The sequence below is a fragment of the Passer domesticus genome, chromosome 3 (assembly GCF_036417665.1).
Source record: "Passer domesticus isolate bPasDom1 chromosome 3, bPasDom1.hap1, whole genome shotgun sequence".
Classification (NCBI taxonomy): Eukaryota; Metazoa; Chordata; class Aves; order Passeriformes; family Passeridae; genus Passer; species Passer domesticus.
Genome location: NC_087476.1, coordinates 103,296,546 through 103,323,440, shown reverse-complemented (window position 1 = coordinate 103,323,440; position 26,895 = coordinate 103,296,546). Strand labels below are relative to the sequence as shown.

Here is a 26,895-nt window from a genome sequence, read left to right as displayed (position 1 = left end):
AGTACCGTCTTTACTACATAGGTCATCTGTCTGGACTTCTGTGAGGCTTTTGACATGGTCATCCATGACATGCTTCTCTCTAAAGGAGAAACATGGGTTTGATGGTTGGACTGGTTCAGTGCATGAGGAATTTATTGGATTGTTGCATTCCAGGGCAGTGGTCAATGGTTCAGTGTCCTGATGGAGATCAGTGACAAGTGGTGTTCCTTAGGGGTCTGTACTGGGACCAGCATTGTTTAATATCTTCATCAATGACATAGATGTAAGAGATTGAGTGCACCCTCAGTAAGTTTAAAGATGACACTCTGAAAAATGGGATGCCATCCAGAGGACTATGGACAGGCTTGAAAAGTAGCATAAATTGTACCCACAGCATTCTGTTCAGCATATTTTTTTTGCATGTTCCCTCGACAAATTATCCTTTCAGAAACCATTTATATTTTGAAAAGCACAACATTCTGTATTTAAGAGGGAGGATGTCCCTCTTCCTGAATTGATGTAATTCCCACTTGCCTTGTGCTCAACTGCAGAGATCCTGGTTGTCAGTGCTCAGGATTTCTCCTCTTTCTTCCAAGCAGTGTCCAGGCTAAAGCACTCACTGTGCATTGTGTTCCTCTGCATGCCAGACTGCCACATGCTGACAAGTACCTGCCAGCAGCTATGGGTTTTGTCCTGGGAAATTCCAGGTAAACATGATCCCTCAGCCTCATGCAGGTAACAGCTGCTGCTTTTGCTCAAAGGGAATTCCCACTGACTTTGATCTGTAAGAGAGGACATCACCCTGCTTTGTCTCACTGCAGTGAGGTAAGGCAGTAGCTAAAATGTTTCTCAAGGCCATGTGATAGCAGTAACTTCACAAGCAGCAGGTCAGAGACTTTTCCACTGCTTTCCTTAGTTATACACACTTTACCCTTAACAAAGATCTTTTCTACATGCTCTGCTGAAAGCACAACTGGAGTCTGAGCCAAAATACAGCAAGTTAGGATAAAAATACCAGCTATTTCTCTGGTATGACCTGTGGAAATCTGCAAGCATGTTGGATTTTTGCCTTTCCACCTTCTAAATTTGTTGTCTTCAGTGCAAGGAAAAACAATAAAGTTTTAGGAGGTCTGCTTTTCATTGCACAATAAATAAATATATATTATTTGTTAGTTATTATTTTTAAACAAATATTATTTGTTAAAACAAAAATTTATTAGCTGTGATTACTTTAGGCATGATACACTGGCCACCCTTCTGTGCTTATTTTATGCTAGGCACTGGAGAAAAGTGTAGTAAGCCTGGTCACCCAAGGGAGCTTAACAAACATCTCCTGAAAAGTGGGTGAGATGAGAGAGTAGCTGGATAGGCAGGAAAAGCAAAAGGAGGACAACAAATACAGCATGAGGCACAAAATTTCTAGTTAGTCATATGACACAGCTGCACTGACCATTTATACTCACTACTCCCAACTTTAAGCACCAAAATTTTGATATTTCATGTCATTCTGGCCTCATTAAGGCACAAAGATCCATTAAAAGCATTGTATTGCCCACAGCTGGTGGGTGTGTCAAACAGGCAGTCACTTAGACAAGGTAGCATCCTGCCTTCTGACCATCAAAGAAAGATCCTGGGGATTGTGTAAGAGCATTTTCTCTCTGCAAACATCTGATAGTACTATCCAACATTTGAAAAGACCTCCTCTAATACTAGGGCTATTGAGAAAGCCCCAAAATGTTCCAAGTACTTTTAGGACAATAAGCAGCCAGTGCAGAAATGTAGGTTTTGAGTGTGTACTCAAATCCAGAAGTACTTGTCAGAGATGCTTTCCTGGAGGAATACTTCTGTACAGCCATGCTCTCAGGTGCAAGAAGGGCTGCTGAGTGCAAGTGAATATTTTGAGCCACTCCAAAGCACTGCTTATTTTCATTTTATGGATAGGCCCTGCCACCATGCTGCTGTCCTTGGCTTTGGAGAGCTTCAGGGGAGGCTTTGCCTCATGTTCAGTGGCCAAGGCCATTAACCAGGGCTGGACATACCAGGTTGTGAGCCATGTCTCAGCCCCAAGCTTGCTGTGTGTTAGCCAGTCACTGTTTTGCTGAGTCCTGTTTCCATCTCTGCTGAGCTGGAGACAGCACTATTTCTGTACCTCACAGTGGGAGCACCTTTTATTCTCTCAGCATGTTCTCTTTGTCATCTTGTAAACACTGTCAGGACCAAACCTAGGGATTCTTACACATTTCCCTGCTCTGGCTGACTGGACAAGTAGCAGCAGGTCCAGCAGTGCTGCTGGAAGTCTGGCAGCCCTGGAGCTGCAGATGGCTCACCAGCATGTTGGGCACCCATTCTGTCTACCCAGCAATCTATTGGGAGCCAAGTCTGTGCTGTATAAGACCCACTACACCGTGTGGCACGGATTTCTGAGGTGCAGAAGCCCACTCCAGGCGTTGGTCGGTTTTTCTGTGTTTTCAGGGCCGGTGTGACGGCTGGAGGGAGGCAGCCTGTGATGGGGCTGTTGCAGGCTGGGGCTGGGTGTGCTGGTTTGCTGGTCCCCAGCTGCCACCTGCTGAGCCTTGAGGAAACAGCAGCAATCCCTGCCCGTGCTCCAGGCTTCCTCAGGCGGGGACCTAAAGCCATCACTGCGTGCCGAAATCTAAAACTGTAGCCAGGGGCAAATGCTGAACATTGTGTCACTGGGCATGTGAAGGAAAATCAGCCACTTCTTCAGGTGTCCAAACAGGAACAAGGGTGCTCACTGTAGAACCAGCCTGAATTGCTGGTCTGGGGGTGCAGATGAGAGGTCCAGAGTGAGAGAAATACAATGCAATAGAAGATAACAGCTAATCCTTTACATGAACTCATAGAAATACAGTGCTTCTGTGTTTATATTTATAGGAAGAGGAGCTCATCAGAAGACTTTTGAAATCACAAAAATACTACTGCAGCATTAGCTGCAGGAGACAAACTTCCTTTTCCCTTAAATAAATCCAATACTTTCATGATTTAAACCAAATTCAGCTCAAGCAGAAGTGCACCAGTACTTTAGAGAGCTGGATTTTGTTTGTCACCATGATGCTATAATAAACTTGTTGCTGATCCTGGCTGTAATGCTCATTTTCAACCGACTGTTTGTATAGTTTGCAAAACATGCCACAGATCCTTATAGTTAAAATAAAAATAATAGTTATCCACCAATATCAAAACCTTTTCTAAGCAAGGTTATTTTGCCATATATGTTTACAATGCCCAGCAAAATGGGATCCCATAATAATTTATGATGCCTGGAGAGTAGTGTGAATTGAAAAGAAGACTGCTCTGACATAAGTTATGCATACCAGGTATGTTTTATTTTTAAAATAGTGCCTGAAGAAAAAAAAACAACAATTTGTTGTAACAAAAAAATAAACAAACACCGCTAACAACAAAACAACAGCAAAAAACTATGGTTTTACCTACCTCTAACAAACCTGTAATGCCACCTGCTGGGGAAACACTAAAAGTGAAAATTAAATCTCCAGCAGAGTACTAATTGCATTATCTTTGTTACTGATGTCTTTCAAAAATTTTACTGTATTAAAAAAAAACTGAAAAGATTTTAAGAAAGTTAGATGAGTAGTTGTGACTATAATCAGGACGGTGTACTTTGAAATACCCAAATGATAGGAGTTTCTTTTCAATCATACTCAAAACACTGGCTACTTCCAATCAAGAAATAGTCCCCTTATTTTCTCTTTCTTCATTCCTAAATTGTCAATAAAAATTTTCTGAAATATATTTGAATTTTTTAATATGCAAAGAATAGCTTATTAGCATATCTGACTCCTTATGGACATCACTTAACACTCAGCAATACAGAAGAAAAAAAAGCCATTTTCTTAAGCCAGCCCCATTATAGAGCAAGTACATACAACCTCACATGCAGCACTGGTCCTTCTAAAGACAAAATAGAAATAGGAAACAGTGGGGCCTGTTTCAGAATATCCTTAAAATGTTTTATGCTAGCATGAACCTGCTGATACCTGACAAGCAGCTCCTCATGTTCAGGTGGAAGTTCCTGTGCATCAGGTTCTGCCCATTGCCTCCTGTCCTATTGCTCGGCAGCAGCGAGCAGAGCCTGGCTCCATGCTCCTGGCACCTCCCTTCAGACACTCACAGGCATGGATGAGGTCCCCTCTCAGTGCCTCTTCTCCAGGCTGAACAGGCCCAGCTCCCCCAGCCTTTCCTCATTAGAGAGATGCTCCAGAGCCTCAGGCATCTTTGGTACCCTCCACTGCAGCCACTCCAGGGGCTCCATGTCTCTCTTGTCCTGAGGAGCCAGGGCTGGACTCAGCACTCTGGATGTGCCTCAGCAGGGCTGGGCAGGGGGCAGGATCAGCTCCCTTGGCCTGCTGGTGCTGCTCTTCCTAATGGACCCAGGATTCCATTGGCCTTCTTGACCACAAGGGCTCACTGCTGGCTCATGGATGGCTTGTGTTCACCAGCACCCCCAGGTCCCTGCCTGCAGAGCTGCTTTCCAGCAGATTCTTCCCTAGCCGGTGATGGTGCCCAGGGTTATTCCTACCCAGGTGCAGGATCCTGCACCTCCCTGCTCGTTTCTCCAGGCTGTTGAGATCTTTCTGAAGGGCTTCAGAGCCCTCGGGGCATTGGCCACTCCTCCCAGCTTTATGTCATCAGTGAACCTGCTGAACTTGCTCTGCCCCTTCATCCAACTCATGGTTAACAAGTTAAACCTCCGAGGACACTCTAGTGACAGGCCTCCACCTAGACCCTGTTCCACCAATCACAACTGTTGGGATCTGCCATTGAGCCAGCTCTCAATCCGGCTCACTGTCTGCTCATCCAGTCCACACTTCCTGAGTTTGACTATGAGCACATTGTGAGAGACAGTGTCAAATGGAGAATCCAGGCCAGTCACAATTCTTCTTGGCAGAGTCTTTGAAAATCATTACACAGGATTCAAAAGTATCTTGTTTCCTCATCATTCACTGGTAACGGAATTTAAGCTGCAGAGAATGATGTTAAGTCAACCTAAGAACTGCCAAGGCTTGTAAAATGTGGGAAATGCAAATCCTAAAGCCAAAGAGGTGTTTTGGTTGGGTTTTTTTTCCCCTGTGTTTTGCCTACATCTCTTGCATGCTATTCACTCTGCAAATCTGTACAAACACTGCTGCTCTACAGAAAAAAACAAATGGAAAGTCAGTTTTATGGACAGAGAACCATTAAGCAGGGGTACAGTTTTCAAAATAAAACAAATAGAAACTGTGAATTAGATAGATTTACCTCTAAGTTTCTCTAAAGTAGGCACTTGTTTTCATTTTGAGATACAGCCTAGAAATACAGTGTAAAATTATAATTATACAGTAGTAAGATGAACCTCTGGCTGCAACAGTAGCAGTGGCAGTTTTTTTAACAGACTACAATGTGTAACAAAGTATCAGGATAAAGATAATAAATATATCAAAGTAGCTTAGACATCAAGTTGTTAGGCACTTTTAAAGTACTTTCAGATGAGAGGGATGGAAGCAGAAAAGTATTTTTACCCAGTTACATTTACTGAAAGGAAAATAAACAAGCTGTTTGTGTCAGTTATGCATTTTCTTCCTGAAAGGAAAAAAAGGACTTGGAACATTCAGGACCCTTCTCATTTAAAAGTCTGTAACAAAACACAATGGAAGGCATCAACAATTGGGAAAACAAAGGCTGTCAGTCCATCCACTGCAGACTTCCTGATAAATCCTAACCCCAGTGCAATTTAACAGGCCACATCATTAACAGCAAAGACCACTCCACTAGCAGCACAAATGAAAACTGTTAAGCCTGACTTTATCAAAGAGAGGACCTACAACACATTAGTAAGCAGATGAAAACAGCACAGTAACTTTGAGGCTAATCATTGGCCTAATTAATGAGAAGAATAAAAGAATTTACTGAGACTCATAACACTCAGAGAAGAACTAATAAACATATACTTGGTAGTTGATGTGTTTTGACATGTAATGGTTTCACTTCCAACTGGACCTTTCTGTTTCACTGAAAGGTCACTGCCTCAGGGAGTCTGTAGATGACTAAGACATTTTGTTTGGAGGTGCTTGTTTTCTATTTTGTTTTTTTTACCCCCAACATTTTTAGGTTTTTTTTTCTTTTTTTTAATGAAAAATTTGCCTAGTCTGTGTGAGATGAATGGAAGTTTGTTTGCAGGAAAGATAATTTAAAACATACATGCTTGCAGCACACAGTTGCTGTGAAGCTGATATTTAAAATGACCTTGCATCAGAAGATGTCTGTATTCTAGTGGTTTTTATTGTGGTCCTCTGCCAACTTCATCCCAAATACTAGATATTGTTGTGATTCAGAAAGATATGGAAATGCATCTGACAAAACAGTTGATGAAGATGAATAAGCTGAGGAAGGAGAAGTGGAAAGCAGATGTCACTTGCAGATTATCTTACAGAAATGAGCATGCAAATCTTACTTAAATTTGTGAAGGTCCACTGATGCAAATGACAATATATTTCCCATGTTAAATCAGACCCTATGAGACATTATCTTCTGGTCTTCGGCGAAGTGTTGGCTTGAGAAACATGGCTTGCACTTTTGAAGAACTGCAATTTCATATATTAACACCATAGATTAATTTCATATATTTTAAGTACATTTTTTCCCTGGCATTTGAGGGCTGTTCAGCAGAAGGCTCTCATGCAACCTTGTTTCTAGCAGATGAAATGAAAGGTCAAAATATGGTATAGGAGCGGGCAGTGTGATTCTCTGTTCTGGGTCCCTAGCAACATAGGGAAAAAGTTGCAGTTTGAGCTTTAGGCACAGCTGACATCATCTCTGCATTGTTGTGTCTCTTGTATGTGCACAGCATGATCTGGAAAGCAGGGTATAATGGAGACAATCCCCCTGCAAGGCTGATGGCAAAAGCTGTGCACAAAAGAACAGTATATGCTATGTACACCACAGACACATTGCCTTTCTCTTTGTCGTACTCCTCAACATGTTCAAATGATTTCCAGATGACAAGTTTTGGTAGTATAGAATTAAGGTGGGATTTTAAATTGTTTTTTAAAGGCCTCACAATAACCTGGCACATTTTAGAGCTGAAGCTGAAAAACAAATCACTACATATGTGAAGAGGAGAAATTGCTGTGATGGGCCAGACCACTTCAATTCAGTTCAAAGCCCTAACACTAGTGTCATGTAAGAGAAACTTCAGAGGAAAACACAAACTGAGTTGGTTGTGGTTAGCTGAGGCACAGCAAGTTGTCTGTTGTCTCTCTTTCAGGAAATAAGAAAATCTTACACTGCAGGGAGTAGGAAAACCTTAACCTTAATCCAAACATCTTACCTCTGCATTAATTTAGTACTCTAATGAAAGGTGCTTGTTTCCTGTATAAAACATTCAGGTCACTTTCTAAGATCTCTAAGAAAACACCCTCACTTCTGAGCTGTCACTGTCCAGCTTAATGCCTTACATACACAAGAACAGAAAGTTCTGCTGTGCAGGTGTGTGATGCTGCAGACAGCATGCTGGCATGGCCAAGTGCCTGTGATAGAAGCTGAGCCCTCTTTTACTGTGTTTAATGTCCTACTCTTATCTGCAGTGACTTAAAGTACCTTTCTACCTATCTCCACAGGTCCAGAAGATGGACTATTTGTTCCATTACCCAACAGAAAACAGTAAGGGAGCAGCTTGCTTTTTTGCAGCCAAAAAAGCTACAAGGTGAGCAACCTCCCACTCTGCCCTTCTCCTAAGTCACAGAGGTCAATGTAGCAGCAGCTCAAATGTGGCTTTGTGCACCCATAACCTGCCAAAATGGGTGCCCTGGACTTGAGATTTCTGTATTTACTGATCTTCTCTGCTTGCAGTCTGTCCTTATGCAGCAGTCAGTGCAGTGCCATGACGTCACGACACGCAGGCTTATGTGAGCTGGCATTCAGCTTGGCAGGTCAGGTTCAACTACCACTGAACTGCAGCTGGCAATTCAACATACACAGTCTGGCCATGAATCTTCACAAACACGTAATTAGGATCCAGCCTCTGTTTGAAATGACAGAAACTACACCCAGCCACCACATCTAAACATGAGGTCACGGATTTCAAATCCTAATTCTGTGTTATTTTAAAAAACAAACAGAACTCTTGCCCCTCGTTGTAAATCAGGTCTCAAACGTATTTATCCATAGCAATTCAGAGTGTTCAAACATACATTTTATAAACAAAATACTTTTATTGACTAGTACATGGATTATTTTAAATCAAGGATTAGCATACAGTTGGTATTAAACTACTGTTTCAGTTCATTTCAATGAAGTCAAAGTTACTGTAGATTAACCTCAGGAGGCAATATTTATCTGGAAAAAAGAGGTTTTAAAAAATATAGATGGAATTTCCTTTTCCTCCTTTTATTTTGTGTGTTTTGGCAATATAGTGTATATTAGAAAATTTATCTAATAGAGCATAACTCTAAGCAAACCCAGAACTTAATGGGAACTGTTACTAGACTGTTAATTGTTTTGTTCCTGCTTCTGATGTGAAAATCATCCCAACATTACATTTATGTTTCAAATTTACTAGATATAATTATTTTTCATTATCTTTTCTGCAACAGCTCTATCTAAGAGAAACATCTTGAGTGTTTAGAGATACTCCAGACACCTAACCCAGCTTATTGGGTAACTGCTTTTAAGAATGGACCTAGATAGAGAAAAGTCTTGTATTGTTTCTCCTTGTTTTATAGAAGCATCATAATGGTGTTTCCCTCTCTGGACACCAGTAGCCACATTCAGCCTGGTACAGAACTCAAAAATGAAAAATATACTCGGGTGTGGCCTCTAGAGACCCCACTGTCACCTGATTGTGCAGTTTCTGTGGTTTTTCAGAGACAGAGATGAAAAGAAATGGTTGGCCATGTGCAAAACAAAGAGCAGTCTCTTCTAAAACAAGAGAACCTTTTTATACAATAAGCAGGCTCAGCATGCCACTTCAGAATGATGCAGTGGCAAGAGAATATGAGCCTCAACCTAGATTTAAAAATGGTAACCTGGTGCAATATACACCTATATATTTATGTATCTGTATCTCCTTCTGTCTCCACAGACAGACTTGTGAGTTATTACTGTTTGTTATTTTAAATATCAGCTTATGAGAAACCTCATTCTGACCTAAGTTCTACTACCCTGCTGCTGTGCAAACAAGGCAGAGCCAGTTACCCTGTAGCTCCTTTGGGATGCTGTTGTAAGAAAAGTTGTTGCTTTTGTATTAGATGGTATGGTTAGGTTACTTCAGGGATCCCTCTAATATTTTGGATACTTTTCCATTTTTACACAGCATCCCTGACAGGCTAAATGATCTTTATTATTCTTGTCTCAATCACCAGTTCTAAGGAATGTTATTAGAAATGTTTTGCTCATCATCTAAACCAGTGGCTGCTTCCATGCTCTTCAAATGCAAACCAAAGTCTTAACTTAGGCCTCTTCCTTCAGAAGATGTGACAAGTCAGTGCCACTGGTTCATGTTACTGTCTACTGTAATTGGATTGTTTTCAGTATATGCCCATTTCCTCAAAGGAACAGGTGGGGTCTGTGTCTGTACTCTTCCTTGACCTGATGTCTCAACAGTCTTGGCCAGGTAAGACAAGGAATGTGGGCTGCTTTACCTTTTCTAATGGACAACTGGGAAAGCGGTTCCAAATTTAGTGAATATTTCTTTTCTTTTTTCCCCCCTCTCAATGCAGGAGCAACATATTTTGATCCAACCTAAACTACTTGTCAAATAATTTAACCCAAACCAGTAACAGCCTTCTCTAAACTGACTGTCATCCTATGCAAGACTTAACTGCATTAACTTAGGTTTAATTTGTCATGAATGTTTCTTGTATATAGGATTTCTTCTACACACCCATTTCATAGTGGGTTTCTGTACTTCTAATTGCTGCCCACATGCCAGACACTCTTCTGCCAGTAGCCTAAAACCCCTGTTCTCAAAAGATCCGTCATGGAATTATTCTAAAATATAAAATTTGATTTCTCATATATGGTCTGATACTCATCCTGGTGAATATATAGCAAATAGGGCTGAAAACCACAGACTTGCCAACAGGTGTTTACATTTCCATTTAATATGAGAGTACTTCCCCATTATGTAGTAAAAATATGAGGCACAGAAAAAAAAATAATGTAATGATCATCTGGGAAAGAGAAACCTTACTGGTTTAGAGAGTCATGTCCTACATGTAGTGGAAATATCACATATACCTTATAAAGTTGTATACAGTACTGCAATACATAGGACATAATTTTCCAGTTTCCTGGAAGAAAGTAATGAGAGCCATTTACAGACAACTAGCTTGTATTTTCTCCAGAACAAATCACATGAATTACACATGCAAACTGGAGTAAGGAGGGATTATACAGCAGTGCCATTAAAACAGTCAGGAAAGCCACTGGTCCTACAGTTGAATCTGAGTAGTCATACACCTGAGCAAGACCAAGAACAGTTTCTCCAAGAAGTCTGATCAAAATTCACTGATAAAATCAGACAGAACAATGATATTAGCTTCTGAAGAGTCTGACAGTACAGTAGCACTATTGAAAATATCCCTATTTTATCCATTTCAACAAAAATCATAATCTGAATTACCAGTATACTGCATATCTGCATAAACACCAAGATATTACAAAGTAGACGCTTATTCATCAAGTCCCTCTGATAAATGGTCCCCGATAAAAAAGCAAATTTTTGATGTATGTTTAAGTAGTTTTGGCAAGAGATACAAGTTCCATAAAAGAAAAACCACTGCAAAGTCTGAAAAAAATTCTAAAACTTGTAAAAAAGATCAAAGATAGAGCATTTCTAATAGTCTGAGAAATAATAAAATTCACTCCAGTTCCTGAGATAAACTGTAGATCAGTTGTGAGGATTTACAAGATTTACCACACTCTCTTTCTCACCTTCTCTTACACACTGCACACAAGGTCAGAACTGAAGCTTCTACCAAGCTTACAAATCAGCAAAGCATGTGAAAGCTCAGAACATTCAAATTTTCTTTTCCACTATACATACAAGAGACTGGCAACTTCGGTCAGAGACAGACAGACTTCTGTCACAGTCTGTCAAAATAATTTCCAGACAGAGGCAGTGCCTTTAACTGCACTTGCATCATTTAAATTAATATAATTCTGTGCTTCTGTCTGGTTTTCACTGACAACTGTGCTCTTATTCATCCCTCTGCTGTTTAAAAGAGACCACAGATGAGTTCAAACTCCTAGGGTCAGACTTTTAAAAAGAGCATCTGTCACCTAACAGCTCAGCAGGTCTCTGTATGCTGGAACCATCATCAATGTGCTTCATTTCTGCTACCCATATGGTCAGTTTCTAACTTAGCATTAGTGTTGTGCTCCATCTTCTGTAACACTGCTGGAAGATCCAGTACAGAAGCAATAATATAATGAGGTACAGGGGAGATATCTACTGGGGCAGTCATTGCTTTGTTTAACCAGACCGTTGCTTTCAAGCCAGCATTCAGGCCTCCTTGAATATCTGTATCTAGAGAGTCACCGACCATCACACACTCTGCGGGCCGCACGCCCAGGAGATCGCAACAGTAAAGAAATATGGACGGCGCCGGTTTCTCCTCTTTCTGCTCTCCCCCCACAACGATGGCATCGAAGTAGGGCTGGCAGGCGCACGCCTCTATCTTCTCCCTCTGCGTCTGGCGGTCGCCGTTGGTGAGGAGCAGCAGGCGGAGGCCTTTCCGCAGCTCGGTCAGCATGGCCCGCGTGTCCTCGGCCAGCGTCAGGTGCTGCAGCCGCGTCGTCTTCCACAGGTAATAGCACTCGGCCGCCAGGTCGCGGTTCGCCTCCCCCCCGATGGTCTCCTGGATCGCCTCCTCCCAGTGCGAAATCCGCAGGTCTGTGATGCACATCTTGGCGGGATCGTGGCACTCCTTGAGGAGCTTGGCCTGGACCTTATCGCAGACGGCGCGGGCCTCTCGCTCCCCGTAGTGGTGCTTGGACTGCAGGGCGCTGATCACCTGCAAGGGGCGCGGGGGCGCGCGTCAGGGCGCTGCGGGGCCGCGCGGCGCGCTCCCGGGAGCGGGACACGCGCGGCCCCGCAGAGCGGGCCGGGAGCCGCGGGCCCCGCGTTGGAAGGGGGACAAGGGCAGTACCTCCTCGATGGCGCGCCGCCCCGCCGCCGCCGTGTCGATCAGCGTGTTGTCCAGGTCGAAGAACACCGCCTTGACGCCGTGCAGCCCCATGGCGCCGCCTCCCGCGAGAGCCGCCCCGCTCGGCCGGCGGAGGGGAGCACCCCGGAGCGCCGGCAGAGCCGCCCGCACCGGGCACAGCGCGGCGGCGCCGCCCCGGGCCCGCCCCTCACGTCAGGCCCGCGGGGCGGGGGCGGAGCTCGGCGCTCCCAGGGCCCCCCCCGCCCCCAGAAAAGGAGGGCTGGAGGCAGGCAGGGCTCTGCAATGGGATGTGAGGAGAGCCTGCCCGAATCCCGGCAGCCTGTGAGGGCTGGGGATGGCGCCGGGCAGGGAGGAAAGGCCGCGGGAGCTGCCGTGGCCCGGCTGCCGCGGGGAGTGGCGGCGCGGCCCTCGCCGTGCCGGCCGTGGGGCCGCGGCTGAGCCCGGCAGCGGGAGCGGCTCTCGGGGCCCGGGCGTGGCGAGGGAGCGCCCGCGCCGCGGTATTTGGGGTGTGTGCTTCGACGGTCGGTGTCTTACTTTGGATTTTTCCTTCTGTGTAGGGATGTTTTCTGAATGACACAACGGGGCAGCTGGCACCTGGTTGGAAAATGACCTGTTGAGATGCTGCCAGGGAACAGCTTTGCCGTGAAAGAATTCCCCCGCGGCGCTTCCACCCGGGCAGGCCTGCCCCTCCCGGCTGTTGGCAGCAGTTTGGCTGGCTGAGCCAGCCCCGGGCCAGCGGCTGCTGCCGCTGGGGAAGCCTGTCCCAGCCTTAGGGAACGGCACCAAACAGGTCCCTGCACGGGGTTGCAGCGTGGCGCCCAAAGATGCCAGAGTCTGTAGGTTTTCACTCCGAAGCATTCCGTGAACAAGGACCTGCACGAAGGAGGAGGAGGACGTGCCCACAAAAGATTCAGTTCAGTTCTGCTTTCCCAGATTCCCTGTTAGCTTCTGGAGCATGTCCTTCATATCTCTGGGCACAGCAGCCACAACATGGGGATTAAATCATCCATCAGCAAGTGTTCCTAATAAAGCCAAAGTCAATAACTCCTCTGTAACTCCACTCTTTTGAGAATCCGTATAATAATGGATTATTTGAAAGTCCAAAGGTCAATATTTTATAGAGCAAATGAATCTTAAAGGCATTTGAATTAAAGCCCTAACGGCTTTACAGAACAAGATTTTTAGGTGTATATACCAAAGTCTGTTTCAGAATTGACGATTTTCCCCAAGGTGAAATTTAACAGGCTCTTGTTTGTTGATAATGTTTTGAGAAACACAAAGTATTTTTTAACAGCCATCTAGCAAATTTTCTTAATTTGATTTGTGTTTAATACTGCTAATGTTGATTTACTGCTAATGTCGATACTGCTAATGATTAATGTCTATGAATCATTAACTGCAGTTCATGAAGCTGGAGGAAAGTTTGTCTTTTACCAAAAAACTTGAAGTTCACTGCAGGTCACTTTCAGTTCTCAAAACCACACCTTTGATATCAAACTCCTTATCTGATAGAAGACATTGAGTCACATGCAAGGCCAAAGTAATTGCGCCCAAAAGCTTGGTGTATGCCAAGTAAAAGTACAGAAGACAAGCCTTTAAGGAGAGAAGTGGATTCCCAGAAGAAACAGATCCTGTAGTTAAGGCAATAAGAGGATTTTTAATGAAATTACTCTAGCTGTTTCTAATAAAATGTGCTAGTTTTGCTTGGTAAGACAGAAAAGGTGTTAGGCATGTAGATTTCATGTACCTCTACTGAATTACTGTTTTTCAGAATTTACATAGAAGAGTGATTTTAAAATAGCTGAATTTCTAGGATTTATTCTATTTAGGAAGATGGTGTTTGTTTCAGAGAGCCCTGCATTGCAGACAGTGAGCAGGAGATCCTATGTCTACTTCAGGAAAAAGGAACATTTACATAAAATTGATGTTTGTGCTTTTAAAGATTATTTGGACCATTTATCTATCAGCAACTTTCTCCTTGTTCTCTTGTTCTGCAGGCTCACTAGAGGCTGGAATTCCCTTGCAGAAGCTGAGAACCCGGAAAAGAACAGCCATTGGAAACCTGAGTAGGAGACAAGCTGAAACAAGAGATAGAGTGCACGTTCTAGAAGTGATAATGTAAGAATGCCAGTTTGGTATCTTTAAACAAGGAATTGCTCTTTTAAAAAGGAAGAACATCATAAACACTTCTAAAGAAAACTTGTTGTCCATACATAAATAATAATTTGTGAATTATTCAACTCATATCACGGTTTGTCCTTTTTTTGCTACAAGATGATTATGCTTAGGAGTTCAACATTTGGAACTCTCTGGTGGATTTTTCCTGCATCTCCACTGGTGTCTCAGTGGGTTCCTTTTTGGTTGTGTTAGTGCTGTGAGAGAGCAGGTGAGCTTCCTGGGTGCCCAAGCTGTTTCCTCATACTGAGGGAGACCTAAGGCTTACTGCTGTTTTCCTTTTCTACAGCTGTCTGGTTTCTGCTGGAGAGAGACCTTGCAGGGGGTGGAAGTCAAATCTGGGCAATCAGGAGTAGGTGACCTGTGTGCACAGTGGAAGTAATTTGCTCCATCCGTTACATCCAGCCCCTGAAAACTAATCTTGGCGGTTTTTCTTTCCCACTTCCACAGAATATATTATTAATTTGGTGGCTGATCTTTTTTTTTTCTTTATCCCAGTAAGAGATTTATTATGAAGTGCATTCATGTTCAGTGATGCCCATAATATATTTCAAGCTCAATGTATTGAGGAATATTCTCACCCAGGTGTCTTGGCCTGCAATCTGCAGATTGAAATGCAGATTGGGCTCCTGAGCTCGAGACAAGCGGTCATAAATTCCCAGCCTTTGGGATACCAAAGGACATGAAGACAAGTGACCGCAGCCTTGAGTAACAGCCGGTGACTGCCGAGCTTTTGGATGACTCCAGTGCGTTGTATGAACACGGAGCGGGGAGGCAGGAGAAGACGAGAAGGAAGAGCGGGACTGATGCCCCGGGGCAGACTCTGAGGATATAAAACTCCGGGGCTTGGGCTTGAGGGGTTTGGTGTATTTGGGTGCGCCCTGCTCTCCGCCGGCAGTGCTGCTGAGCTGTAGCGTGTGGTTACTGTAACAGGAAAAGGCGCCGGGGGTCGGGGCGAGGCTGGGGGCCGGTCTTGGCGAAGGCGCTCGCTTGCCTGGAGCCCTGGCTCCCCGTAAGCTCAGGAGCGCGGCTCCCCCGCCTCGGGCCACACCCGTCCCGCTCCCGGTGTAGCTCTCCCGCCCTCGGCTGCCTTTCGCTTTCGTTTTCGTACTAACGCGGGAAACGAAACTGGGCGGGCTCTGCGCCGCGCACCGGGCCGGGCCGTGCCGTGCCGTGCCGGCTGCTGGAGCGCCCGCGGGTCCCGGAGCGTCGGCAGCGGCTCGGAGGTACCGCGGGGCGGGGGGACGGGCAGGGGTCCGTGCCGGGTGGGGTGCCCGCAGCCCCGCTGCACAGGCCTGGCCCGCCGCGCTCGGTGGCGGCAGCCTGGGGTCATCTTGGGTCCGTGTGGCTGCGCCTGGCGTCATCGGCGCTCCAAGGGATATGTTAAGTGCCGTCGGGCTCTCTTTTGCAGGAACCGACTCTAATTCTGGAGAAACGTTACTGATTATTTTCCTCCCACAGGAATCAGTGGATGATTCAATCTTTTTCTGTCACGAAATCTGCTAAGAAGTCTCTAATCACTGAATTCTCCACTCTGCTAGCTAAAACTCTTATTCTAAGCAATGATTTCCAAAACTTTTGGAGACAATCACTTGAATTAGAAATTTGAATTAGTTTCCCATGAACTTTGTTACTGGCACCAATTTTCTATTTTATATCATAGCAGTGACCTATGTACGAAGATCATAGGCTGTGTCTAGAGCAACAGACACATCTTTGAATGTTACTTTGCAGCACCTATTGAAGATTGTGTCAAAATGGATCGTGAGTATATGACGAAAGATTGTGTCAAAATGGATCGTGAGTATATGACGAAGATCAACCATTACTGTCAAACGCATAAACTTAAACTGGTTTATGACCCCATCGATATGACGGGCCCGTCTCATGATCCCGAGTAAGTTTACTCTCTATGTCAATAACGAATAGGGCTCTTCTTGCAATGAACAAACAAACTGTGTAAAGCTTGCAGTCAGAAATATTAATTTGCTGAAAGCACGTGTAGTGGGAAAGCTGGTTGAAACCATGAATTGAATGGTAGGTGCACGGGGAAGACATGTGATACAGTTAAAGGAGAAAACTTATTTCAAGGGTGATGGCTCTTTTTCAGAAAGTGCCAGCAATGCACCTGTTACTTACTAGTAACTCTATTGTGTGTTATGTGTCTCCTCTCAGAAGGTGGATTGGGTCACAGCAAGAATTTCAATTATGATTTCAATGCTACAAAGCAGTGTTTACAAAACATTGTTGATTTCTAGCCAGAAAGGTTGGATGTATTAACTGGTTGTGTACTAATATATTTAATGTGTAGTATATTTTTTAACATCTCTTACAAGAAAAGGGTCTTTTGCTTAAGAAGTTTTGCTTTCACTTTTAGAGACACTGACAGGTGATGGAATATATTTTATCTTTTAACATTGATACAGTGTATTTTTTCCCTTGCCAAAGGTTGTAGGTACTCAAGATCTGTAATATTTCCTTGTGTGATTTTTTTTAAAAAATTTTTTTGCTAGTTTGCATGAAGACAAGCCTTATGCTAATAATTAATACATTTCTTTTGATGTGTTGCATGTTGTCAGATAGCATTGTCTATGCAGATTTATTCTTAAATCCATCTACCATCCCAGAATAAATTAATAGATATTATCTGGATCTCAAATATTAGTAGTTATCTTATTTTTTCACCCATGTGGCTCATGTAATTCTAAAAAGTAACTCTTATTTCAGTGAAGACCACAGGTCTGATTACACAGCAACATCTTCATTCTGCAAAAGTGATGGCATGGAACTGACAGAACTTACATACATTCCAAGTTGTTTATCCCATTTGTTGTGGTTTTTCATTGTTTTTCTGTGTGTTCTGCTACATTCACAAATGAAATTCAGCACATTGTGTGGGAATGTACCTAGGAATGTCCTGGGTAGCTTGGGCTATTCCAAGGATACAGTAACATGTCTGGCTGTAGTGCTGTGTGCTGTAAACCTTCTGTCCCCTTATGCTGCTCTTTCCCAGTGTTCTGCCTGCTGACTGGCTGCATTGACCACTGCTGGTTGTGAGCTAGCTCCCTAACTCTGCTGTGCTGTGTCCCATCTCATGAGTCACCTTGCAGCTGTCTGAGGCATGATGCAGAGATACCTCCCATCCTATCGTGGTTCTGGTGCTGTGGCTGCTTCTAGTACTGTGTCTGACAGGGCCAGTGCTGGATACATTGTAAGAAGGTTAAAGGAAATCAGGGTGGCTCAGTCCTGAGCTGTCTTGGTCTGGGAACACAGAGAATGGACAATTAGGCCAGTCCTGCCTAAACCTGTCAAGTCTGGGAATTGTTTATGAACTTAGGGTTCATGGTGAACTCTTCACTTGTGACCAACTCATGTAATGTTCCTGCAGGTAATCTTGAACTTGGTTATGGAGACTCACTGCTGATTTCCTCAGGATGCTTAAATAAAATGTATTTTGATGCAGTGTCATAGCTGAATGTGTGTAGTATTCAGCACTTAGGTATGGGTTAACTGACAAACTCCTTCCCAAAGAACAACCTTTATTACATGTTTTGTTTCTTCTTTATTGTTTCCTATGTGTAGAGTATATGGCACACTATGGGGGTGCTTTTTCCTACTGTTTGCCCCCTTAAGATTTCTTGTTAAGCCTTGCTTACACAGTGAGAGCAGGCACTTCATTCTGCATCTTAATTGTTTCCCACTCAAACATTTCATTAAAGGGAAGTGGAGAATGAGGTTGGAATAATGAAAAAAGTGAGTTCCTAAAGTCAGTACACTATTTGAGACCAAATTTCCCACAGAGGAGCTCACAGTGCTGTACCTTGACTGTGTGAATCCATCCTCTTGGCTGTGAGCATTTGCATGCTGTGCTGCAATCTGAAGCACGGAGGTGCTCTGAGGCTCTAATGATCACTTTAATGTGCTGTGGTCAAAGGCAGAAATCCAGTTGCTGTTTTCTCCTCTCTTGCCTTTTGTGCAAAAGCAGTATCAGAAACATGAGGGGATTTGCAGCTGCAGGACAGGTTGGATCTGTAAGGACTGATTTGTCTGAAATCCAGCCACTTGGGTTGACCCCAGGAGGCAGTGAAACCCCCAGCTAACTACTCACTTCCCCCCAGTGGGACAGGGGAGAATCAGAAAGGTGAAAGGGAGCAAAAACTTGTGGGTTGAGATAAAGACAGTTTAATTGACAAAGCATAGCTGGATGTGTGAGCAAAGCAAAATAAAGAAGTTGCTTACTCCTTCCCATCAGCTGGCAGATGTTTCCAAGAAAGTGGGGCTTCATCATGTCCAATGTGTACTTGGGAAGGTAAACATATAGCCATGAGTATCCCCTCTTCCTTCTTCATCTCCCAGCTTTTATTGCTGAGTGTGATGCCATAGGGCATGGAATATCCCTCTGGCTACCTGCCGTGGTTGTGTCTCTTCCCAGCTTCTCACATTTCCTTCCTCTGCTTCCTGGAAGACCAGAGTGGGAAAAAGAATAAACTTTGGTGCTGTGCAAGCACTACTCAGCAGTAGGTAAAACATTAACTCTGTGTTGGTTCCAAAGCCACAACACAGCACCATTCTGGCTGCCCTGAAGAAAGGTAACCCCATCCCAGCCGGGTCCAGTACTGTCAGTCCTGAGCTGCGTCAGAGTCCCATTCTGACTCGTGGAGTTGCCATATGGGAAGCAGGACGTGCCCAGTTGTAGAATGGAGGGACAGAGGGAAGGGATCAGCAGTTGAGCAGAGAAAGGCAGGGAAGGATCAGCAGCTGAGCAGAGGAAGGCAGGACTGGGGCCTGTGTTTGTTTGTTGGTGAATTTTTTTTTGTTTTGGTGGGGCTTTTTTTATTACTGCCTTTAAATTCGTGTCTCACAAGCACCAGATGTGGTTTTTGCTCTTACTAAGCAGTGTACATCACAGGGTGTTAAAGGTGAGTGTAATCTCACATCTGGTTTCATGAAACCAAAATAAGCTAATCTTTCCTTTATGTAGTGTCACACTACTGAGATGTGTCCTGGTATTAGGGCTTTACAACCTTGCTTGTAACAGTGCTGACCTCATCCATTCTTATGCTTTTAACAAGTACATTATTTTGATTTTAAAAAGCAGTTAAGCAGTTAAAAGTACTGTTGGAACTAATAAAGTGTGTATTAGTTGGAACTAATAATTTGTGACTAGAAAAGAAAATTTTAAAAATATTTATATAAAGAATTATGATAGTCATAGGTTTGATATAAAAAAACCACATTAATGCTTCAGTACTTCCCATGGTGTATCCTATAGTGCTTTGTAGATAATAAACCCCGAAGTTCTGTTAAGGTTATTAAAGTATATATGTGGGAAAAATGTAGCAATGTTTTAAACAAGTTTCCTTCATTGCAGGTTCACAGTTGTTGTCAGAATAAACGATGAGGAATATGGTAGAGGCACCGGTAAAAGTAAAAAAGAAGCAAAAGCAGTAGCAGCAAAAGAAGCATGGGAAATGATTGAGAAACAGGTGAGTAATTAGTAGGATTAAGTTTGAGGGGTTACTATCACATATAATGTAGTAAATGTTGAAGATTAATATCTGAAAGTAGATAAAATGTTTTGATAAAATGTTGTTTAATTTGAAACAGTTTCTAATTATTCAAGCTGTCTTTGTTTCACTTTTCTACTTTTTATCAGTGAATTGTTTTCCTTATTTTTTTTCCTATAGGGTTGATATCTAATACTGTTTCCTCCTCTGCTATTACAGGAGGATAAGGAAACGTGTTTGCCTTTGTTAAGCTGCCTTGGTTTGTCCAATGTGGGCAGTGGTCCTTTTATATCTTGACAATTGTTCAGTGATTCAATGTCTTCAAAATATTTGTAGGGAATTACTCAGTGTGTCTGTTGCCACTCTGCTAAAGAAACTGCTTACTTTCACTTGTTATAAATAATCTTTTTTTCCCTTTTTATTATATTCTTTACAGTAGAGCTAGTTATGTACTCTAACTTTCCTTGATTAAGTCTAGGTTTGAATTTTGTTCCTTGATTTTCTGCCAAGTGTTTTGCCTTTCTTTATTTGCTGTTCTTTATTTTTCTTTTTGACTCTGAATGCTTCTTAGTACCTTTTGAGTGAAATCTTTCCTTACCTTTTTCTGTATGGCTTTTATTGTGTCTCACTGTCATTACTTTAACACAACTGCTGCATGTCTGCTGATAGGTTACTGATGTTGACTAATCATGAGGCAGCTGAAAAGTCCTGCTTTCCCCTCTGTACATGCACAGGAGTGTTTGCAGCCTTTGCTAAATGGGAGCATCAGCAGCATCCTGCTGCCATCCCTTCTTCACAGCTTGTTCCCTATGTTTTCCTAAAAAGGGTGGGATGAGGCATGATGAGAGGTTGTTAAAGGCAAAAGTACTTGGAAAGCCAGGTTTCCATTTATTCAAAATGTAATAATTATGCTTGGCATGTCTGTCCTTTGCAACAAAGGACTGAGTTAATGGAAACTTTGGGATTTCTTAAGAGTGTTTTGAAATGTGGACAAACCTTGCAGCTATATTAGTTCTTGTGCACTGTTTATCTTAATGTGTTTTCAAGCTTAAGTTTTCAAGTTACCTGTTTTGTTTGTTTTATAGCATAACAGTTCCTCAAATATGGCAGCTGCAGAGTTAGCGACAACTCAAACAACCTCATCGCCTGCACCGGACAAAGATTATGTCAGCCTGTTAAATATTTTTTCACAGAGGTCGTGTCAAATAGTTGATTATACTAAAACTTGTATTGGAGATGCCCATGCTCCCACGTAAGATATAATTTACCTTCCTGCTTCCTTCTAATACTTTCTGTGTTTACTAATGCTACCATTAGTTATCCTTGGTCATGTTAGCTGAATCTTTAGAAGGAGTCACACCATCTGCCTGAGAGCATTATCCAAAAGCGTCTTGAGCTCTGTCAGGCTGGTGCTATGACCATTTCCTTGGGGAATCTTCCAGTGTCCAGGCACCCTCTAGGTGAAGAATCTTTTCCCAATATCTGACCTTAACTTATCCTAATTCAGTTTCATGCTCTCTCTTTGAGTCCTGTCACTGGTTACTAGACAGAAGAGATCAGTGCCTGCCCCTCCTGTTCCCCTCACAGGAAGCTGTGAGGTCTCCCCTCAGTCTCCTCCAGGCTGAACAGAGCAAGTGACCTCAGCTGCTTCCCACATGGCTGCTCCTCAAGGCCCTTCACCATCCTTGTTGCCCTCCTTTGGACACTCTCTAATAATTTAATGTATTTTTACATTGTGGATCCCAAAGCTGCCCCCAGCACTCGAGGTGAGGCTGCCCCAGAGCAGAGCAGAGCAGGACAATCCCCTCCCCTGCCTGGCTGGTGATGCTGTGCCTGATGCCCCCCTGGACAGGGTTGGCTCTCCTGGCTGCCAGGGCACTGCTGACTCAGGTTCAACTTGCCACTGACCAGGATACACAGGTGCCCTTCTGCAGTGCTGCTCTCCAGTGAGTTATCTTTAAGGCACAACAAATTAGTTACTTACCATTATTAACTACATTAAATGTATATGGAAAACGCTGTTTTGAAGATGTATACTTCAGATTTCCATTCTGTAATGTCACTTGATTGTACTGTTTAAAAATCATAAATTGAGTCTTGTCCTATGGAATACAAGACTCGATTCCCTGTTGTATTTTACAGGCATTTTGTTAGCTGTATGATTAGTGGTCATTTGTACGGAAGGGGAACTGGACCTTCCCTAGCTGCTGCAAAACAAGCTGCAGCAAAGGAAGCATATGAGAAGGTAAATAAGGAGAAGGTAAATATGTGCTATATTTAGCCTTTTCACAGAAATTTAAGTCTTTGAACCAATTTCTTTATTGTATTTAAAAGCATATTCCATGTGTGCCATTGAAGCAGAAAACAATCCGTATTTTAGTATGTTGGTTGGGCTATTGTTAGTAGAATTTATGTTGTGCTTCTTTATTCAGTTCTGGATTAAAAAACCCAAACTATTAACAAACAATATCTCTCGGTGTTTCAGAATAGGTCTGATATGTTGTCAGAAGGACATTCAAGGATACACACATTTTAAAAATTTTAAAATTCCAACTCGTATACCAGTTGTCTTCTGTGAGAAGTGTTGTTAAGCTGGCAGACTATGAACCTACTTCTTTTACTGTCCTCAGTTGGATCAAAAATCTATTGTGTAATGTGAGAGGCAAAAGCAGGAGTCAGAATGAACGGGACTTGCCTTCTCTAGTGTTCCAAGGCAGAGTCCTATGAAACAATTGCTGACACCATCCTCTGGAGAGCAGAGCTGTTGTCTTCATGTTGGCAGCTGTTATTTCCACATGTGCAAAAAACTATCAGAATTCCAGTAGTGATTCAAACCCACTTCTGAAATGTACAGAACATATGAACTAACTAAATGGAGGATAGTTTAAGGGAAGGAATGGCAGAATAGGGGTGGGAAGAAGCCTTTTTTACTTTTAAGTACTTTTAAAATTATTTGGATGTTACTCTGAATTTTAAATGCTTTTAGAATTGTTTTTAAGTCAACCATGCAATTAATTAATGTCGTATTATAGCTCTAGGAGCCTTTCTTAATATCTTCCTTTGTTGCAAACCCATGGATCTTTTTATTTTCATTGAAGTCTGAAATTTATTACCTCAAACAGAACCTGTATACCATATAGTCTAAATTTCAATTGGGTTGTTTTGGGTTGGTTTTAATTTTTATTAATTCTCAGTGATGTCTGTGTAACAAACAAAATGTAATCTGGTAAAAAGTAGTAAAGGTCCAGTACTCCTGTATTTAAAAAAAAAGGGGTTTATTTGCTGGCTCTCATTTAAACATAAACCCTGTGTTTTTGTGTCCATGATACTGTGATGGAATACCAGGAAACATGAAAAAAAAATTGTTGACTTTTTGTAAGGTGGTTGTCTATATCCATTGTAGTTGTTGCTTTTAATGTTACTTTTGTGCTCTTATGACATAGGTAGTGGGAGGAAGGGGAAGAGCCTCTACTGAGTATTTGGGATATTTTTTTTATTCAACCCTAATTTAGTTATGAGTTTTGCAGTGTTTTCGTGCTGAAGACATTGAATGTCAATTTGTACTGACTCAGATTTTCAGTTCTGCTGATTACATATATCAAAAGTTACATATGTCTCATTTTCCACACAGCAGTTGCACATGCAGCAACAGAATGAAGATATTTGCTTTCCATAACTCTTATCCTGGTTTTGAATAGAATCCAGACTCTATTTTGTAAATGTGTCTGTATAGTACCCTCACTGTGACAGGGCCCTGTGTTTTCCTTTCTCTGGGTGGAAATTGGGCAGATGCCTTTCTTCTGCAGGGCTTTGAATGTTTAGTGAGTTACCAACTTGCTCTTAGGATCCTGTAATCTTCCCTCTGCTCTCTCTGGACATTATCTTTTGCACTAGGGATTTGTTTGTGATTTTGTTAAACATTCTTGGCTTATCTTTTTTTTCTTTTTTTTTTTCAGATGGAAACTGAAAGATCTAATGGCAGTTCTACATTTAGCAAATACAGCAATTCCTCTCAAGTGCCAGCTGAGTCTGACTCAGAGTAAGTTGGGTTCACTGCTAAAGTGATAACAATATATTTAGTCATCTTGTAGGGTAATGTAATCTAGTTCTAAATAAAATATATAATTTTATTGTTTTATTGCAGTATAAAACCATCTAGTTTTAACTTCTGTTCCTTAAACTTCAGAGCGAAGTTTGTTCTACTTGTGCAGTTTTATGTGAGTCTGTACAGGATAGCTTATAGTAAGTTTAGAGCTCTCTGATTTGTTCACATTTTATGATTGGTAGTTCTTTCAGAAGCATTTTTTCTGTGATGTAAATGAATTACCCTACCTCATTCAATAGCATTATTTAATGCCATTTTAACAGTCATTTTCCTATTGTGACACTCTTGTGAATTCTGTGTAATTCAATTTCAGTACTCTCCAGTGCTCCATATTCTGCTTTCTTCTCTCCCTTTTTTCATTTTGTTTTCCCCCTTTTTTCATTCTACATGAATCTTCATTTCAACCAAAGGGAAAAATTTGCTTAGCAAAAGAAACTGAATATGCATTAAGTTTGATATGTGATTTAAGAACCAGCAGTTTACCTGTAGTGCCACTACCACTTTTATATTCTTCTATCTTCTAGATATCATAGGCTCATTTTATAATAGAAATAAAGAAGAATATTACAATGTCTTGTTCTTTTAATAGTTTTCAAGCAGGATGTTTTGTAGTTTAAATCAGTCATGATTGTTAATGCTTTTTCAGGTTTTGCTTTAAAAACTCTGATTTTTTTGGTACTTTTCTTGTGACAATAATTTTATTTATTATTGTGTTACCTTCACCTAAAAATAGTCCATTATTTTCCAGTAAAAACAGCATTTGCTTTGCTGACTCATCTGCAAAGTTGGTAGAAAAAATGAATGACATGGCAGTATGTGAAAAGCCTTCACCTTTGCAGGTATAGTATGAAAATTATCTTCCTCATAATTACATTTTCGACCCTGAATAGGGCATGCTTCTTGTCAGAGTGTAACATCAGTTTGTTGTTTTATCCACTAATCACTGGAAAATACATGCATTTTTCCTATGAATGTTCAGTAATGCTAACCTTCTGTATTGTGGATCAAATTTATGCAGTGTTTAAGAAATGCCAGTCTTCCCAAGAAAAGGGTCAAACTAAGTTCATTATTTGTAATGATAATGTTATGCATGTTTTTGCTCATGTGAAAAACACTGAGCTAAAATTCATTCTTATGACATTGTTTACATAAGGTATGATCATATTTATAGGCAATTCCTAGATACATTATCAGACATGTTTTAAACGGACTGCACTGAAAAAAATTCAGGATACCTCAGGCTTTTTTTTTTCTGTTTTCCATGTAGAGAAATGCACAAAGTTTGAAGGCCAAAAGGTATGTGTTTATTTCTAGATTGCTATCTCCTCTAAATAATATATACCTTAAATACATTTATTTTTTCTATCTCTAGTAAAAAAATGCTGCTATTGGCAGGTAGATTTATTTTCTCATCATGTGTTAGAAAAATGACTCCTTATAAATTTTGCTTTTATCCTTGTTAAAGAAAATTGGCAGCTAATTTTGCTTGTGTTGTAAGAAACAAGGAAGAGGGAGCAAATATGTCAGATTCAAATGCAAGTTTGCCAGATGTGGACACAAATACTGGAGAAGAGAATGGGAGTCCGCACACTGTCAATAAAACGTAAGAAGGATTTTTTAAAAATTATTTATAAGGCAGTAACAGTATGTATGAATCTAGATTTGTTTGTTTATTTGCAGTAGAAGGAGGGAAAATACTGCTGTGAAAAGAACTTTCAAAGAAAATTGATACTAGATTTTTTTCCTGGAAATTTCAAATCTAGCATAGAAATTAACAAGTAATGATATTTAAAGCATTTAAACCAAATGTCATTCATGTGAAGATGTGAGGGTAGTTACCTGACATGCCTGGAATGGTCAGTTTCCCTTGTATTCATCTCCAAGGCTCTGATTTAAACCTGTAGATTGGTCAAATGATGACTGCAGAATGATATTGCAGTAGATGTATTAAATCTGTCAAGATTGTTTTTATATCCTTAATTGAAAATTAAGTATAATTGTGTTTTTTTTTTTTTTTTTTTTTTTTTTTTAAGATTTCTCGAACATTTTGAAGGAATAGAGCCTATTGGTGCAGGTGGTTTTGGGAATGTTTTCAAGGCAACATCAAAGTGTGATAAGAAAACCTATGCAATCAAACGAGTTGAATTCACAGAGTATGTACTGAATGTTTATTTCTGTGTTTTAGGACAACCTTAATCAATATGTCAATACTTTATTTTCTCTCTTCAACAATACTAGGAGCATTTAAGTGATTTTCATTTTTAATTATCTGTCCTTTCTAGTAAACTGTTTTCCTTATTTGCAATTTAAGCTGAAAGTGGTCCTGAACCTTTGTTAATTTTTGCATGTAATGGGTTAATTTCTATTGGAGCTGTAAAAATGTAGGTGTGTTAAGTTCTCTTTTCCCTGAACACAGTAGTTATCTGGTTGCTAATATTGCAAACTGTGTGTGAAGGAAACTGATGATTATTAAAGCAGCCCTGTTACTTTTGAGAGGCTACATGGAAAATTTCCATATCAGTAATGCAAAATAACTATAATTACAGAAAAAAAAATCCATGTAATAAATTTTGTGGTTTGTAATTGGAAAATGCTTTATATCTGACCCATGTAGTCATTACTCTCATGCTGTGTTACTTGTCTTTTATAAGTCTCAACAGATAAAGATGATCTTAATTTTTTTTAAAAATAATTTTCTGTTACCTAGTGGAGTATTTTATTAGCAGTTGAAAAATGTAATTTTTTAGGTTATCTCTTGAAAATGTTTTAAATTGTTGGAGATACTTGTCCCTTAAATTCTGTAATGTGTACATTTCCCTTTGGATTCTTGTGTTCTTTGCAAATACATGTTATTTTCATTGGTATTGCTAACCTGACAATACTGAAAACCTACTGATTCTTCAGGTAATGACTGCTGCTTTGCTGGTGGGTTTGCAGTTAC

At 41.5% G+C, this 26,895-nt stretch overlaps 3 protein-coding genes across 7 annotated transcripts in view; 2 read left to right on the top strand and 1 right to left on the bottom strand.

Moving 5' to 3' along the window:
* Positions 1-9,067, top strand: part of RMDN2 (regulator of microtubule dynamics 2) — a 148,095-nt gene extending 139,028 nt beyond the window's left edge. Inside the window, exon 13 of the mRNA XM_064414788.1 lies at positions 7,617-9,067. Coding sequence (XP_064270858.1) covers positions 7,617-7,706 — 90 coding nt within the window. The 3' untranslated portion in view covers positions 7,707-9,067. The remainder of the gene's footprint in view (positions 1-7,616) is intronic.
* NANP (N-acetylneuraminic acid phosphatase) lies at positions 8,191-12,376 on the bottom strand. Its single transcript, XM_064414797.1, has 2 exons — positions 12,150-12,376; positions 8,191-12,014 (listed from the first exon to the last, which is right to left on the bottom strand). Exons 1-2 carry the CDS (start codon positions 12,237-12,239, stop codon positions 11,319-11,321), a joined length of 786 nt encoding a protein of 261 aa, XP_064270867.1. The 5' UTR covers positions 12,240-12,376; the 3' UTR covers positions 8,191-11,318.
* Positions 12,377-12,379: 3 nt separating this feature from the next.
* EIF2AK2 (eukaryotic translation initiation factor 2 alpha kinase 2) overlaps positions 12,380-26,895 on the top strand; it is a 26,509-nt gene continuing 11,993 nt past the window's right edge. The window contains exons 1-12 of one of the 5 annotated variants that reach the window (XM_064414782.1): positions 12,380-12,488; positions 12,725-13,080; positions 14,165-14,285; positions 16,077-16,239; positions 19,714-19,828; positions 20,935-21,101; positions 21,992-22,109; positions 23,806-23,888; positions 24,703-24,793; positions 25,222-25,250; positions 25,420-25,557; positions 25,988-26,107. In XM_064414782.1, the coding sequence (XP_064270852.1) occupies positions 16,100-16,239; positions 19,714-19,828; positions 20,935-21,101; positions 21,992-22,109; positions 23,806-23,888; positions 24,703-24,793; positions 25,222-25,250; positions 25,420-25,557; positions 25,988-26,107 (1,001 nt within the window). In that variant the 5' untranslated portion in view covers positions 12,380-12,488; positions 12,725-13,080; positions 14,165-14,285; positions 16,077-16,099. Of the gene's footprint in view, positions 12,489-12,724; positions 13,081-14,164; positions 14,286-15,422; positions 15,569-16,005; positions 16,240-19,713; positions 19,829-20,934; positions 21,102-21,991; positions 22,110-23,805; positions 23,889-24,702; positions 24,794-25,221; positions 25,251-25,419; positions 25,558-25,987; positions 26,108-26,895 lie in introns of those variants that run through there. The other 4 variants (XM_064414783.1, XM_064414784.1, XM_064414780.1 and 1 more) reach the window with 4 other exon arrangements.

Bases quoted from the DNA above. Each gene is read 5' to 3' on its own strand.
- NANP (XM_064414797.1), bottom strand. From the start codon at position 12,239: ATGGGGCTGCACGGCGTCAAGGCGGTGTTCTTCGACCTGGACAACACG. The intron at 12,015-12,149 runs GTACTGCCCTTG...CGCCCCTTGCAG, and splicing joins GGCGGCGCGCCATCGAGGAG to GTGATCAGCGCCCTGCAGTC.